This window comes from Somniosus microcephalus, chromosome 3 (genome assembly GCF_052327205.1).
Source record: "Somniosus microcephalus isolate GS21.2 chromosome 3, FLI_Smic_1.0, whole genome shotgun sequence".
NCBI classification, from domain to species: Eukaryota; Metazoa; Chordata; class Chondrichthyes; order Squaliformes; family Somniosidae; genus Somniosus; species Somniosus microcephalus.
This window is the reverse complement of record NC_140989.1, coordinates 38402347-38419790: the sequence shown is the minus strand read 5'-3', so window position 1 is coordinate 38419790 and position 17444 is coordinate 38402347. Positions and strand designations below refer to the sequence as shown.

At 42.5% G+C, this 17444-nt stretch overlaps 1 protein-coding gene across 5 annotated transcripts in view; it reads left to right on the top strand.

Moving 5' to 3' along the window:
• The window catches only part of birc6 (baculoviral IAP repeat containing 6), a 261261-nt gene that overhangs the window by 52577 nt on the left and 191240 nt on the right, over positions 1 to 17444 (top strand). For all 5 annotated transcript variants that reach the window (XM_085980116.1, XM_085980115.1, XM_085980112.1 and 2 more), the window contains exons 11-21: positions 1580 to 1729; positions 3912 to 4137; positions 6693 to 6853; positions 7196 to 7330; positions 8871 to 9002; positions 9785 to 9972; positions 10102 to 10238; positions 11908 to 12069; positions 12352 to 12483; positions 12716 to 12813; positions 13818 to 13965. In XM_085980116.1, coding sequence (XP_085836242.1) covers positions 1580 to 1729; positions 3912 to 4137; positions 6693 to 6853; positions 7196 to 7330; positions 8871 to 9002; positions 9785 to 9972; positions 10102 to 10238; positions 11908 to 12069; positions 12352 to 12483; positions 12716 to 12813; positions 13818 to 13965 — 1669 coding nt within the window. The remainder of the gene's footprint in view (positions 1 to 1579; positions 1730 to 3911; positions 4138 to 6692; positions 6854 to 7195; positions 7331 to 8870; positions 9003 to 9784; positions 9973 to 10101; positions 10239 to 11907; positions 12070 to 12351; positions 12484 to 12715; positions 12814 to 13817; positions 13966 to 17444) is intronic.

Below are 17444 nucleotides of genomic sequence, written 5' to 3'. Positions count from 1 at the left end.
ACTCTGGGAGAGGGGGCTGGGTGTAGGATGTACTCTGGGAGAGAGGAGGATGGGTGTAGAATGTACTCTGGGAGAGGGGGATGGGTGTAGAATGTACTCTGGGAGAGGGGGATGGGTGTAGAATGTACTCTGGGAGAGAGGGGGATGGGTGTAGAATGTACTCTGGGAGTGGGGGATGGGTGTAGAATGTACTCTGGGAGAGGGGGATGGGTGTAGAATGTACTCTGGGAGAGAGGGGGATGGGTGTAGGATGTACTCTGGGAGAGAGGAGGATGGGTGTAGAATGTACTCTGGGAGAGGGGGATGGGTGTAGAATGTACTCTGGGAGAGGGGGATGGGTGTAGAATGTACTCTGGGAGAGGGGGATGGGTGTAGAATGTACTCTGGGAGAGGGATGGGTGTAGAGTGTACTCTGGGAGAGGAGGATGGGTGTAGAATGTAGAGGTAGAGAGAGGGTGAGAGAGAGGAAGAGACTAAGGGAGGGAGTGAGGAAAAGAGAGGGAGAGGGAGAGGGATAGAGCGGGGGGGAGGGAGAAAGAAGCAGAAATGGGGGGTTGGTGAGAGGGAGGGGGAGAGGAAGAGAGGGAGTGAGAGGGAAAGAGAGAGGGAGGAAGGGGGAGAGAGGGGAAGAGAGGGAGAGAATGTGTTAGAGAATGAGGAAGAGAGAGAGGAAGAGAGAGGGAGAGATCTGCGTTTACGTGTTCAATCATGTTTTTCGGTGCTTTGGCGACATAAGATGTACCTTGTCATCATGCCAATAAAGCAAATTGAATTGAATTGAGAAGGATGGGTGCCAACTTGACCTGGCCATTGGCGGTGGGGGGGGCGGGGAGTGATAACAATCTGATCTAGCACTAGAATTTACCAATACATTTCCACAATAGTTTGCAACTTTTCCATAGGAAATAGAGGAACAATTCCAATAATGTTTGAATCAATCTGCATGTCCTTAATTGTCGACTTCGCTCTGTAGATGAACGTTGAAATATTTTGCTTCAAATTACTTGTTTTTTGCATTGTTAAATGCAGTAAAGGTAACGTGTGTTTAGCCAATTTATAGTCAACAGGAATATTGGTTAGCCGGGATATTAAATTGACTGCAGTTGGAGGAAATGTAGGTGGACTAGGCACCAATCGACTGTCTGGAATCAGTTAATGGTGCTAATGAAATGGTATGGAGTTTGAGTTCTTAAACCGAGTCTGTGGATAGTAATCTGCAGTTTTCTTGTTGCAATTTATGATTACATATCCGACAGCAAAAGTTACTCAGTTGACTGATCAAAAATAATCTGTCTACCAGCTGCAGGGTTGTATTTGAAGGGCATTGAGAATAGCTGTCATCGAGTAGATACTGATGGTCCTCATCTTGATCGGGTGGACATTGGGTGCACTGGAGAAATCTGATCAGAGATTAATCCTAAATAGCAGGTTTTCAGTGCAGTCTTTGTGTATGTTTTCAAGTAGGCTGACTGAGGAAGGGCAGTGAATGTACCCATCGAGATGTCTGCAGGCTGAGCTAATTTACCCCTCAAGTTGGGAAGTGGGACTGTGCTGTGATGAAATTTTTTTTTAAAAAAAGGTGGAGAACTTCATTTCCTTCAGATTGGAGGGACTTATGAAGATACAGATGAAACCGATATATTTGTGGACGGCAACCTTCCTAAAGGGATAGATCAGTTGTCCGAAGGAAGCAGACACACATCTAACCCTTCTAGTCCTGGAATTACAGGTAAGAATTTTGGTATCGGGGAAGTCGGCGGGTATTTGCCTTGCTTTCTCCTGTGTTCAGTCTTTAGGTGAAAATGTAGTGTCAATTCTTGTGGTGGAATATTTTTATTCCTTTCCTTCCTTGCAGGGAGATGCTTGGCCTTTTGCTTAGTTATTCAGACAAGACTAGAAGTCGTAGGGTAGGATGAGGGCGGAGAAGAGAAATCGAGCCTGGTGGGATTTCTCTGTCCTGGCCAACATTTTGCCCTCAATAAACGCCACCAAAGACAGATTAACTGGTTATTCCCCTCCTGACTGTTTATGGAAGCTTGCTGTACCAAAATGGCAATCACATTTTCCTACAAAAGTCTCTCTACTTAAAGTAACTGATTATATGTGGTTGCAGCTTTTTTTATGGTGAATCTCTAATCTTGTAAAAAAGTGACCAAGTAGAAAAGTGAATGGAACTAACTCAGGGCACAAGAAAGGAATGAATTTGCAGAGCAAAGAGGTTAAAAAGCAGCAAACGTCATAATAAAGGTTAGGTGAGGGCAAGTTCAGTGTAAATGAAAAGGAGGGGAGTTAGCTGTGAGGAGCTCTCGGAATGGCGAGTTACAGGCCATTAGTAGCAACCTGCATAGTGAGCTGGAGTGGGGGGGGAAAGGGCCGGATTTTTGATTTAATTATAGTGGGTACGAGTTGTAATGCCAAAGGGAGTGGGATTGGCAGTCAGAGAAAGGGATATAAATAAATCTCTCTCGCGCTCTCACTCTATAGGAAAAGGTGAGAGCTGGAGGTGTGTAATGATATCAGCAAATAGAGATGGTATTTGCCTGTTTGATTATGATGCCTTACCAGCGTGTTTGCATGTATTGATTGCTTGTACCTGACCTAGCAGAGGGCCTGTTGACAGAGACAAGCAAGGCTAGTTTAGTTTCAGTTTCGTTCTAGATGCATCACTAGCATGATGTCTCCTGTAAATGCTGTATAAAGAGTTGAACAGACTTTTAGATTAAAAGACGTTCTCTTTCATAAATGTCTCGTCATTGAACCCACAAAGAAATCAATACAGTGGACAGTCAGGAATCCTTTCAATGAGTTCAGTGGCGGAAACTCAGATTTTCACTGAAGATTGAGAATTGATTTAAAATGTTGAAAGTGTTTTCTAAATATTTCAGTGTCTGCTTTTTTGGGAGAAAGGGTGGCAGCATTATTTCATACTTCATCTGTTCACGGGCATTTAGTTTATGTCTTATAGACACACTCCCCCTACAGTAAGCAAACTCCCGGAATCCTCCTCGTAAATATTCAGTTCTTTTCACTCAATTGATGGAGTTCCGAGCAAGACTCATGCTTGTATGTCTCAAAAGTGGTAGTGTATCAGCAACTTAATTTTTTGGGGATTTTCACCAAAGTTAAGTGATTTCTCTGTGTCCGTCTCTTTTTGTAAACGAGCATATTACGATGTGTGTCAGGCCGCACATCCACAAACCTTCCCGAAACATCGCTTCAACATAATACCTTTTTTGATTTTTCATTGAACCGGACCAAGATGTGTTGTCAGATTATGGGTTTCTTTTGCTTGAGAGAGAATTGGAATCCATAATCACATGCTATTGAGACTTTCATAAATTGGAGTTAATTAGCTTTTACTCAGAACGGAACATTGCTATTGGTTGTAATTAAAAAAAGGGGAAGTTTCCATTTGTGTATAATTACTAATTTTAAATCCCTGATCACTGAGGCAAATTTGCACACTACCAGAAATGCAAATGAGCATCTTGGGACTATAAATCCAGATTTAATTTTATTTTTCTGCAGTCAGTTGTATGTTATGAAGGTTCAGTGAGCACAGAAGAGTGCAACATGACATTAGGAGTTACTGATATTGAGCTTGACTGTGACTCCATGAAGGTAATCGGTTTTGTTTGAGAGATTTTTCAATGTGTATGTCTGTTGGGATGGTTCTGTTTTTGGAGTTATTATTGTTTTCTTCCCTATATTTTTCTTAATTGAAAATTGGCTAGAGCAGTGAAATCTTCTTCGTGTGGTGCTGCTTGTGGCAATGCAAAATAATTCCGAGTAAAAGTGGTGCTGATGCTCTAGTGGCCAGAGCATTAGCCTTTTTTTTAATATTGGAGGGTGGCGGGGAGAAAGAGGGTGTTACTGCTAAATGTACTTGAGCTTTTTCTTCTTCTTTGCAGGGGTTGACTTGTTGGTGGACCAGCCTTTCTCTGCAGAAGTATTGACGTCACTGGTGGAGCTCACTAGATTTGAGACGTTGACCCCACGATTTTCAGCCACGGTCCCTCCATGTTGGGTGGAGGTTCAGCAGGAGCAACAGCAGAGGCGACATCCACAACATCTGCACCAGCAGCACCATGGGGATGCAGCCCAGCACACTCGCACCTGGAAGCTGCAGTCCGACAGGTACAGCAAAACAGCCAAAATTGGAAATGAAATTGTTTTGCTCAATCTGTAAAGCCGAAAATTTTGGAAGACCACATTTTGCGCTTCTTAATTTACAGCCTGCTTTAATTCTGTTAAAGAATTTGATTTAGTGCCATTTAAACCATTGTGAATTACTGCATGCTGCTGTGTTGTTAGATTGCAGTCTTGGTTAACTGCAGTTTTCTCCACTTAAAGATTGAAGCCATAATCTTTGGTCTCCCACAGCCATAGGTTTCTCTCCCCAGATACCATCTCTGGCCGAACCAGACTTTCGCACCTCGGTGTCCGATTCGATCCCAAGCTGAGCCTCTAACCCAATACTCTCCATCACAAAGACTGCCTATGTAATATCGCCCATCTCACCCGATCTGCCGTTGAAGCCCTTATCCATGCTTTTGTTAGCTCCAACATCGACTGTTCCAATGCTCACCTGGCTGGCTCTCATTCTCCACCCTCCATAAACTTCAGCCCATCCAAAAATTTGCTGCTCGCATCCTCCTACTTGGCCCTGAGTTATGTTTCCCCTGACCTACATTGGCTTCTGGTTCCCCAACGCCTGAGATTTAAAATTCTCATCCTTGTGTTTAATTCCCTACATGGCCTTGTGCTTTCATATCTCTCTAACCTCCACTGAATTCTCAATACCTCTGACTCTGACCTTTTGTGTATCCCACAACCCAACCCCCTCCCTCCTTTGCCCCACCGTTGGTGGCCGTGCCTACTGTAGCCTAGGTCCCATGCTCTGGAATTCCTGCCCTAAACCCCTCCCTCCTCCTTAAAACCCCTCTTTGTCCAAGCTTTGGTCACCCCATCTAATATCTCTTCCCTTGGTGCATGTCTTTTTAAAAAAAAAAAAAAAAAAAAAAAATTTGCTCTTGTGAAGTGCTTTGAGACATTTTTCTGTGTTAAAGGTGCTATATAAATGTGGCATTGTTGCTGTGACAGAAATGAAGCATTTTTAACTGATAGGTTATATATTGGGTTCTGTATTGGATTCTTTCTAGCTGGTCACCATGCACACTGGGTTAGTATTGGCTAGCTGTTTTTACAGGCTGCAAAAAATACACACTCCAGACTGACTGATGTATGCACCTCAGGACAAGGCCTTGATATGTATCATAAGAACATAAGATGTCGGAGCAAGAGTAGGTCATTTGGCCCCTCGAGCCTGCTCCGCCATTCAATAAGATCATGGCTGATCTGATCTTGGCCTCAACTCCACTTCCCTGCCCTCTCCCCATAACCCTTGACTCCCTTATCATTCAAAAATCTGTCTATCTCCACCTTAAATATATTCAATGACTCAGCCTCCACAGCTCTCTGGGGAAGAGAATTCAAAAGATTCATGACCCTCAGAAGAAATTTCTCCTCCTTTCCGATTTAAAAGGGTGCCCCCTAGTTCCAGATACCCCCACGAGGGGAAACATCCTTTCTGCATCTACCCTATCAAGCCCCCTCAGAATCTTACATGTTTCAATAAGATCACCTCTCATTCTTCTAAACTCCAGTGAGTATAGGCCCAACCTACTCAACCTTTCTTCATAAGACAACCCCTTCATCTTCCGAATCAACCTCGTGAACCTTCTCTGAACTGCCTCCAATGCAAGTATATTCTTCCTTAAAATAAGGAGACCAAAACTGTACGCAGTACTCCAGGTGTGGTCTCACCAACGTCCTGTACAGTTGTAACAGGACTTCCCTACTTTTATACTCCATTCCCTTTGCCAATAAAGGCCAACTCTCCATTTGCCTTCCTAATTACTTGCTGTATCTGCATGCTAACTTTTTGTGATTCATGTACCACATTAAACTCCATCTGCCAGATTTTTGCCCAATCACTTAGCCTATCTAAATCCTTTTGGAGATTCTTTGCTTTCCCACCTATCTTTGTATCATGATTTCTGCCATTCCCTTGAATGGGGACCTGTGTCTCAGATCATTAAGTGTTTGAAACTGAGCGATAGGCCAAGTCCTTCCATTCAATTCAATTACAAGCACCCTGTGGGGCTGCTTACAGCACATGTGTATTTGGCAGCGTGTGGGCAAATGCTGTCTTTTGTGAGCCTTGATTGCAGTTTTAGGTGTACTTAAATGGAAAGTTCTGAGGGAGGGGAATTAGATTTTTAGTTTCTACTTTGCATACTAGCCTATAGTGGTTTACCTCAAGTTTTGAATGATTCAAAACTACGGCATGTATATTCCTCATGTCCTATGGAAGGAGTTCAGAGGAAATTGTGCACGCTCAAAAGTCTTGAGTTCTCATCTTCCCACCCTATTTATATCTCAAAGCTAAACGAGGTGTGTTTTTATGCACGTTTGCTAGGACATTGTTTTCCGGATTGCTTCACCAGCAGTATTTGTTTTCTGAGAATTAGAGCTTTGAGATGTTGGATTAAAACTGACTCTTTTACATTTGCATAATTTAGTTGGTTTCCGCTCCTGGGATATCCGCATTTGGGAAATGTAGTTTTTTCTGTGAAACACTCTTGTGTAGTGCGTGATACTTACATATTTCTGCATGTATTTTTTTATAGCACCAGCTGGGAGGAACATGTCTTTGAGCTGGTTTTGCCCAAAGCCTGCATGGTTGGACATGTGGACTTCAAGTTTGTCCTGAATTCAAACATCACAAACATTCCACAGATTCAAGTCACTTTATTGAAAAACAAGGCACCTGGTTTAGGTAAAGTCAATGGTAAGGATGTTTTTTTCCCCCCAACTTCCATCTGTATTTTTCCCTATTGCAAATATGTTTGTTTTTTATTTGTTTCTGGGATGTGGGCGTCGCTAGCAAGGCCAGCAATATGTTAGAACCTAAAGTCCTTCATAATAAGCTGTAAATAAATTACCTATGGGGGGGGGGGGGGGAGTGGGACGCCTTAAAATGGTAAATTGCATTATTTCTTAAAAATCTTGTTTATTGCTTCCATTGTCATCTACATTTAGATAAATGGTGTGTTACTGGGATGATGATCAAGGATTTAGAGTAAATTTACTGTAATTGTAGTAAATGACAGGATTTCCTTATTTGTTGCAGAGTCTGCAGTAGACAAGCAGATATTGTTTCCTTTATCTCCAGCTTCTCATGTGGAGGTGGAGAGAAATGGAAGACCTGGTCTTACTGATTTAAATGAAGACATGCAGTACACCATGGATGTGGATGAGTCTCAAGGTTAGTTAAAATGTACCATTTGGAAAAAAAACCTCCACAAAGTTTCATTTAATCTGTAGCTCTGACTGGTCACATTCCAAAAAACGTGATTTGAAAGGCACCCACTGTCTGGAGACTTGCAACTGGCATCAACATTTGAAGTTTTATGCTTTAAATTTTGTGCAAGGGTATTTTAAGGAGTTAATTAGTGTAGCATTAAGTTCAAATAGTTGCCTGGGGAGGACATGAATATGTGCAATTTTTTATTCTTGATGCCTTGACATTTAAAAGTAAAGTATAATATGAATGAAGTTTCATTCCTGCCGCTGACCATGTAATACAGATAATCCATTTACCGATGCTGCTGTGCTCTGCAGTTTTTGTTTTAAAGTTCCTAAAGGAACAATGCTACTAATTATTCAAGGAAATAGACTAGTTTGAATTTTGATCAAAGACACAGTTATGAGTAAAATGGTACAGTAGCTGGAATTCAAACATTGTTAATGCCTACTTGGTGAATGTGATCAAATGCACGTTAATATTTAGTGAGGGTTTATGACCTCACACCAGTAGATTTGGTAACTCTGCTGTCAATTTTGTATTTCCGTTCAGTTTTATTTCAATGGTGAAAATACAGTAATTTCAGAAAAAAATCTTGCAGTTGCAAAGAACTTCTCACTGAATCTTAAAACTAAATATTTGAGAAGGCTTGAGTAAATTCTTGTTCTCAAGTCACGAACTGTGATCTAAGAATTTTGCTTCCCCAAAAACAAATCATGTTTCTTTTTACTCCTGCCCCGTCCTCCTTACATTTCTTTCCACACCCAGGGCATGCATTACCCCTTGACTGATGGGCTTGTGCTCCGTTCTTCCAAGAGCTGCCCATTGTAATTAGTCTGGTGACTTTGTTCCTTGCCTATGGTGAAGTGCTCAGCTTCTCCGCACAGCTGACATTCTGAACTCGAGAATCAAGAGTGCTACCCCGGCGTCTGCCGTTACACACAGAATTCACGCATTCATGTCTTGGGTCACTTCCCTTAGTTTGGTGCTCTGACTCTTTTTAATAAAATAAAAGATTTTTGAAAAGGCCCTTTATTTTGCTTTTGAATACTATTCTAGGCACGGAACTGAATTAATTGCAGCATGCATACTTCTCAGTATAGTGCAAGATTGCTGCTCTCCAGGTCACAAAGGCCTGCCAAGTTCTGTCTAGGTGGGAAAGTTGTGTTAATAGTTTGCTGACTAGATACAGCGCTAGTGGGAAAGTTGTGTTAATAGTTTGCTGACTAGATACAGCGCTTTATAGCAATGGTATGCTTCATTGCTGGGACTTTCAGGGGATTGAGGGAGGTCCTGCCCTACAGATGTAGGGCAATTTTAGGGTTCACTTGGTGAGTGTTGGTAGACTATCCCAGCAGGAAGTGTAGCTTGCATCAGTGGGGATTTCATTTCACCTACTCCCACCTTGGTTGTAAACTGTTCTTTGCGCTGTAATATTTTGAAACAATTCTCATGCAAAGATGTATGACTAAACCTTTTCTTCCATTCTAATACTGAGAAGGTCCCAGGCTGTGTCAGTTTCTGGAGGAACACAAGGAAGATATATTGTGTGGACCCGTATGGTTGGCCAGTGGCCTGGATCTTTCGGGACATGCTGGGATGCTGACACTAACTAGCCCTAAGCTAATTAAAGGTAAGATCAAGTTGGATTAGGTATGATTGCACTGAAAAGCATATTCTTTATTTTTAAATGGCAATATATTAAGTGTAGATGTGAGTTAAATGAGCTTGATCAGCCTCATCCTAGCTTCTGGGGACTATGGAACGACAGTGTTAATTGCATACAATTTGGCAGCAAATGAATCATCTCATTTAGATGCTAGATTTAGATACTGTTGCCTCTCTGGCACAGTAAAGGCTATTTTTCTGTCGTTATATTTTTGGAGCACAGTAGTGATTTTTTGACTCTGGGATTTGATTAGGTATAGCACATCCCTCATGCAAAGGTGAAAAAAATGTGCTAATTTTGAGCAGAATAGAGTTCCAAAATAAATTTCTACAAAAACTTTCATACAAGATTTTACTTTTTAAATATACTTGCACCTACCAGGATAAAAGGAGGATTGTAACAGAACTAGCAACAACTGAGTTCATAAAAATAAAAATAATGATTGCTTGGAAATCCAAGTATGATGCCATTTCCTTTGGCTCCTTGCCTACGTGACTGAAAATCTTTTGCGTCACTTGCTTTTTGGGGTTAATTAAATGTGAACTCTGGAAAAATATCCACTTTGTCTCTTCTCCTTCCCCCCCCCCCCCCCCACCCCAAAAACAGTCTTTCTCATCAAGTGGTGAAACTACAATGCAATTGGAACGTATCCTAAAACTCTGCGTGCATCGAGTGATTGGGGAGTGGGTGGTATTTATGCTTTGCCTACTTAAACTTAACATTCTTCATTTTTTGACTCTTCTCAGCAGGCATGGCTGGTGGCAAGTATCGGTCATTTTTAGTTCACATCAGGTCGGCTAGTGAGAAGCCAAATGAAGAGAATTCTAATGGCAGTGGAATAAGGCCGGTCATGAGAATGCAACCCTCGAAGCCGCAGAATAGCAGCAAGAGTCACTCTCTTGCTTCGTTACTTGCTAAAGTTACAGCAGGAAAGGTATAGTAGTGATCTGCAAAAGAGAAGGGATTCGAACCTGTACTTCACATGAACTTGTAGGCTTTAGTATATGAAAATGAATGTACGCTTCTCTGTTGGTGTCCTTGTAAACTTACTGCCTTTCAACAGGAGAAACCATCCACTTCAAAAGCAACTGAGTCTGGCAGCTCCTCTAAGAAACCTGACAATCTCAGAGGCTGTGATCTGCTGCAAGAAGTTTCTGTCACTATTCGAAGATTCAAGAAAACTTACATCCCAAAAGAAAGGTGATTTAGGGATTTTTATTGACTTTTTTGAAAGGGGCTTGAAAATCCAACCTCTTTGTTCTGGCTTTCCTCCGTGACCCCTTCCTCCACAATTCAAGTGCAATTGCTGGGTACATTATTGCAGGTACTTCTCCCAAAAGATAAGTCTATCTGCAGCTGGGATATTTTAACAGGCTATTTGGCTATGTGGTGGGGGGAGGTGGAGGAGAGAAGAGGTCAAACCTTTCAAATGGACATGAAATGTTAAGTGGGCATAGAAAACCCTGTGCAACATAACTTGATTAACTGGCACCTCAAATAGTGTGACAAATGTTTTGAAAGTTAATCTTTGGATTACTAACTGAGATTTGAGGCGGTCATAGTTGGCTGAAATATAGTTTGGGAAAGCCTGCAATCTAAGACAAATATTGTGGGGGCCAAATTCGGTTGATTTGTGCCTCCCGTTAGCGCCCTAAGAGGGCGCAAATCAACTAGCGCCTGGACGTGGCGCGGTGAAATTCAGCGGTAAGTTAGCGGACGCGGCGCTGCGCCGCTGGCGATGACGCCGGCGTCCTGCTCGCGCCCCGGCTTTAATATTGGGTGGCGCCCCCCCCCCCCGGACTTACCGCCGGACACTCTGTCCGCTGGGGCGAGGGGGGCCACCTGCGGCTGGGGCGGCGCTAGTTAAAGGGGAGGTGGCGGGCAACCATTTTTGTTGCTGGCCGCCTGCCAGCACCTGCCCCCGCTGTTGTCCCCGGCCCCCGTGAAGCCCCCCCCCCCCCCCCCCCCCCAAACGAGGTGCCGGCTGGTGCCGCGCTCGTTTGCCAGCACTCCCGATCCCTGGTGGCCCAGCTGGGTGCTGGGGTGCGCTGTGCCAGGCCCCTCCCCTTTAATAAGGGGAGGAAGGCCTGCAGTACCGTGGCACGTAGCACTGATATTGGCTCGCAGCGCCTCAAGAGGGACGCGGGGCGCTTCCAGTAGCGCCCCTCCTTTCTCTCAAGGCGCTACCTGGGAAAATCGGCCGTGGGGGCGCTAACTTTTCCGGGGCGCTACCCAGTTTTTATCCATGTGTATTTTAGGACTATCGCAGTGTACAGTTTTGGATCTTTAGTTTGAAGCTGAGATACTGGCTTTTTGAGGTCTGGTCCTGTTTGTGGTTTTAGTAACATTAAAGGTGTCATATATATCACCCCATCAGCATTGATGCAAAGTGGTTTTTTTGTCCCCCATTGACCTAAAAGTGGCAGTGTAACTCAGTACCAAGTGCACTCAAGTTATGAGGTGCATGAATATGTCAGGGAGGTTGTTTTACACTGATTTGACTTTGCACAAAATGCAATATAACTCCAGCCTAATTCTCTGAGGGTGTCATTTTTGCAAAGTTCACATACGTTGACTTTTTGGAGGTGATTCCTAGCAGAGAAAATAAATTTCCCAAGGGAGGGGCAGTGAGGGAAAGATTCAACTCCTTCCATTATTGGAGTAATACATAATGGTGTGAACTGCAAGGGAGTAGTTTATCTTTTTTTCTCTTTCTCCCCTCCCCTCACAAGCTGAGGAATATGGGTCATCTATATTTGTGCATATAAGTTTTTTTTAAATGCAAGTGGCCAAATTAAGGCAATAAAAGCTGCCCCAGTAGAAGATGTTTGTGGAGTTTCTTGAGGTAATCCCTGCTTTTGTCTTGTAGGGTGCAACGATGTGCCATGTTGCAGTTCTCAGAGTTCCATGAAAAGCTGCTTGATACACTCTGCAAGAAGTCGGATGATGGTCCTGTCACAGAACATGCACAGAGCCTTGTGTTGGATATTCTCTGCTGGTTGGCAGGAGTGCATGCAAATAGACTGTGCAGGTAGGATGAAATGTGCAGCAGTGTGTAAACTGAAACTTGTGTAGATCTTGCCACACTTCAGCATTAATACTTGCATGTGAATAATAGATTTTTTATTTTACCTTCGCAATCCAGATAATTATGATTTGAAGTGCAACTATGCTGTTTGCCTCCTAATTCTTTTTAATAATTGAGTCCTTGGCTGCTGTTTTGTAAATAGAAACCTGTAATGTCAGATATTGCAGATCTATGAATGTGTGTTTGAAGTGATGTGTTTATGTTCTACGAACTTTTCAAATACAGTTTCAGAGATGGCAAAGAGAGCCTGCACGCAAAAACCAAGAAACGACTCGCTGGCATTGTACGAGTTTGCTTCTTTGAAGCCGGTCGCAGTATAGCTCACAAATGTGCCCGGTTCCTCGCACTTTGCATAAGGTCAGAAATATCCTATCAAATAAAAATTCATTTGCAGTTTTTTTTTTTAAAGAAACACTACTTGTAATCCAACACACAATAAGTGGCTATTTACAGATTGTTTCAAGAGGAAAGTGGCAGCCTTCATTTATTGTTTCTTGGCTGTAATGGATGAAACTTTTAAGTTGGATCTATTTTCATCATGCTTTTTTTTTACACCATACTGACAAATCATTTTCCCCATTCTTTTCAGTAATGGGAAAACAGATCCAAGCCAGCTGGGATTTGGAGGAGTTCTATTGAAAGCTTTACTTGATAATTTGCCTTATTTGCCTGCAGCAGCAACTGGTGGTAGGTTAAACTCCATTTCTACTACTAACTATATACTATATCTACTTGAATAGTATTGTAAAATAGCCTGCCTTTTGCACTGAATAGCTTGATTTTACGATTAAATTAATATCTTTTCCTGTTCTCGTTCATTTGATATAAAGTAACTCTCATCCTCTTTCCACTAAGTTTATCGCTACTAGTCTCTTACTGGTGGAGGATCCTTAAAAAGCTTGAAGGGTGCTGTCAAAAGTTGTTCTTTCTTGCCTCTCCCACCAAAAGAGATGCAGTATTTATACAGATCTTGCGCACCTCTGCGAAATTAGGTGCACGTGTGCAAAGTGTTCGTAAGTTGACACCCGCCTGAGAATCTCCAGTGTAACCTGAGGAGCTCCACTCAGTCTGCTGATTTGACTGTTGAGTGCAGATTGAAGGGCACCAGGGCTCAGTGGGTATAACTTGGTCAGACCCTGAATGAGTATATCTACGTATTGTAGGAGTCTACGTACTCCTAGCAAAAAATACTGAACTCGGAGAGGTTCAACAGAAAAGGTTTAATTGTTGAGACTGCATGTTGAACACAAAAATGGCGTAAGAGACTACCCCAAGTCCGACTGCCTTTTTTCAGTCCACAGCTTCGACTGCTCCTCCCCCGCTCTGGGCTTAACTATGTTGCAGATCGAGTTTCTTAAAGGTGTGATCCTTCTTAAAGGCATGACGCCTGATTTATAGTCTACGGACCGAAAAGCGGATTGTGTCCTTTCTGTGATCGGTACGCCACAGTATCGTAGAATTTACATAGAATATACAACACAGAAACAGGCCATTTGGCCCAACCAGTCCATGCCAGCTTTTATGCTCCACTTGGTAGGTTGGGGGGGGGGGGGCGGGAGAGAGGAGAAGGAAGGGAGAGATTGTGTCTGGATATTTATAAAAAAAATAAAATAAAATAAATGAAAACCTCCATTTCACCAAAAAAAGTGTTCTCGCTTTAGCAATAATTTTGTTTGTTTTTGATGGGGCAGGTTCTGTGTTCTGGTACTTTGTACTGCTGAACTATGTTAAGGATGAAGATCTGGCTGGATGCAGCACAGTTTGCGCATCTCTTCTCACTGCTGTTTCCAAACAGCTGCAGGACCGGCTCACACCTCTTGAAGCTTTACTTCAGACCAGGTTAGTAAAAAGAATATCGCAGCAACAACAATTGGACTTGTAAACCGAGATAAGTTTACATCAAATGGTTAATCACTGTCTGTAATTAGTAAATGCTGGGTAAAATATTTGCAGCTTACCTACGCAGGACAATTTCCAAGCTCTCATTCATATTTCCACTTGGCAAAAACTAAAATTTTAAGTAGATGAAATAATCCTGAAAAGTTTTTAAAAAAAAAACATAAATAGGTTTGATCCAATAGCCATTACGGAGACGTGGTTGCAATGTGGCCAAGGTTGGGAATTAAATATTCCAGGATACTTAACTTTTAGAAGAGATAGGCAAAATGGAAAAGGAGGAGGGGTAGCCCCGATAAAGGATGGGATAAAGACATTACAGAGAAAGGATCTTGGCTCCAAAAATCAAGTGGAATCCATTTGGGTGGATGTAAGAAACAGCAAGGGACAGAAAACATTGGTGGGAGTTGTTTATAGGCCCCCAAACAGTAGCTGTAATGTAGGTCAGAGTATAAATCAGGAAATTAGAGGCACATATAACAAGGGTAATGCAGTAATCATGGGGGACTTTAATCTACATATAGACCGGGCAAACCAAATTTGCAGTAATACAAGAAACTTCGTGATATCCGGCACCGAAGCTGTTGCCGTCCCATCAAAACTGCCGGACAAACCAGCGCTAATGTTAAAACATACAGAAGCTTTTGAGCTCCGTATCTAGCAACAAACCCTGTTGCTTAGCAACAGCTTCTAAACAGTCGGTCGTAGCTTGCAAGCGTCTCTGTAGCTAAGCAACAGCTTTAGCTAGACCTTGCAGAGCCTGATTGGTGGGAAAAAAAAAGCAACGAAAAGAAAAAAAACTTACTGAACCGACTCCTGAATTTTGCCAGTGGCTCGAGCATTCCGGACAGTTAACCTCCGGATAATGGAATGCATACAAGATAGTTTTCTAGATCAGTATGTTGAGGAGCCATCTAGGGAACAGGCTATTTTAGATCTAGTATTGTGCAATGAGAAAGGGTTAATTAATAACCTTGTAGTAAAGGGGCCCTTAGGGAAGAGTGACCAAATATAGAATTTTATATTAAGTTTGAAAGTGATTTAGTTAAATCCGAAACTAGGGTCTTAAATCTAAACAAAGTAAACTGCGTAGGTATGAGGAGCGAGTTGGCTAAAGTAGATCGGGAAACTAAATTAAAAGGTATGAAGATAGAGAAGCAATGGCTAGTATTTAAAGAATTAATACATAATTTACAACAAATATACATTCCTTTAAGGCACAAAAAACCCACAGGAAAAGTGGTCCAACTGTGGCTAACAATAGAAGTTAAAGATAGTATTAGATCAAAGGAAGAGGCTTATAATGTTGCCAAAAAGAATAGTAAGCCTGAAGATTGGGAGGATTTTAGAATTCAGCAAAGGAGGACCAAGAAATTGATAAAGGAAGGGAAAATAGAATGAGAATAAACTAGCGAGAGACATAAAAACAGACTGTAAAAGCTTCTGTAGGTATGTAAAAAGGAAAAGATTAGCGAATGTAAATGTGGGTCCCTTACAGGCAGAGACAGGAGAAATTATAATGGGGGAATAAGGAAATGGCAGAGAAATTAAACAAATACTTTGGGCAGGATTTTCATTGGGCCTTGGAGGCGTGTGGGGGGGGTTAAAAATTTGAAATCGGGGGGGCACGAACCCATCCCACCCCCAACCCGCCTCCATGCCAGTTTCAAAGGAGGCGGATACCCGACCTGTGCTGAGACCCGCCTCCCCGAGGCGGGAAGGGGATTAGTGCCAATTAACTGCCTGTTAACAGGCAGTTTTTAGCCTAATCCCTATTTTTATTGCTGAAGTGTGGGATTCCCGACGGCTCCAAACCGCGCCAAGTTAGCGAGGCAGACCGTCTGGCTGGAGGGTTCGAGATGTCCGATTTTCAGGTGAGTGATGGGTGCATGAGTTCCGGAGGTAAGTGGGTTTGGTGTGTGTAAAGTGTTTAAAGAAGTTTTACTTACATTTACTTACCTTTACAGCCTTCCTTCCTTCAGGTCTCGGGAGCCCCTCATCTCACCGGCACAGAAAGCAGAATGGCCGCGAGCTGTCAAAAGTTGCAGCATTCAGCTTTCTGTTCTGGAGAGATCTCTAAATCAGCCGGAGAGATCTCTATATCAGCCTGAGAGGAAGGAATTAACTTCTTGTACAGATTCAGTGTTTGACAGCTTCAAACAGCTGTCAAACGCTGATATTTCATCTGTCAAAAGCATGGGTTGGCCACAACTCAGTGGAGGCGGGACTACAACCCTGAAAGTTGTAGTCCCGTCTCCTCAATCAAAATCCAGCCCTATGTGTCTCTTCACGGAAGAAGACGCAAAAAAACTTCCCGGAAATAGTGGAGAACCAAGGCTCTAGCGAGACTGAGGAACTGAAAGAAATTAGTATTAGTTAAAAAAAAAAAATAGAACTAGAGAAATTAATGGGACTGAAAGCCGATAAATCCCCTGGACCTGATGGCCTACATCCTAGGGTTTTGAAAGAGTTGGCTATAGAGAAAGTGGATGCATTGGTTGTCATCTTCCAGAATTCCATAGATTCTAGAACAGTTCCCGCGGATTGGAAGTAGCAAATGTAACCCCACTATTTAAGAAAGGAGGGAGAGAGAAAACGGGGAACTACAGACCAGTTAGCTTGACATCAGTAGTAGGGAAATTGCTAGAATCTATTATTAAAGACGTGAAAACAGGGCACTTAGAAAATAGTAATAGGATTGGGCAGAGTCAGCACGGATTTATGAAAGGGAAATCGTGTTTAACAAATCTGTTTTTTGAGGTTGTAACTAGCAGAACAGATAAGGGGGAACCAGTGGAAGTGGTGTATTTAGATTTTCAGAAGGCATTTGATCAGGTGTCACAAGAGGCTATTAAACAAAATTAGGGCTCATGGGATTGGGGGTAATATGGCATGGATAGAGGATTGATTAATGGACAGAAAACCGAGAGTAGGAATAAACGGGTCATTTTTTGGTTGGCAGGCTGTAACTAGTGGGGTACCGCAAGGATCAGTGCTTGGGCCTCAGCTATTCACAATCTATATCAATGATTTGGATGAGGGGACCAAATGTAATATATCCAAGTTTGCTGATGATACCAAGCTAGGTGGGAAAGTTGTGAGGAGGCTTCAAGGGGGTATAGATAGGCTAAGTGAGTGGGCAAAAACATGGCAAATAGAATATAATGTGGAGAAATGTGAAGTTACCCATTTTGGTAGGAAAAATAGAAAAGCAGAGTATTTTTTAAATGGTGAGAGATTGGGAAATGTTGGTGTTCAGAGGGACCTGGGTGTCCTTGTACACTGAAAGTTAACATGCAGGTACAGCAAGCAATTAGGAAAGCAAATGGTATGTTGGCTTTATTACAGGAGGATTTGAGTATAAGAGTAAAGATGTCTTACTGCAATTATGTTGGGCCCTGATGAGACCATACCTGGAGTAT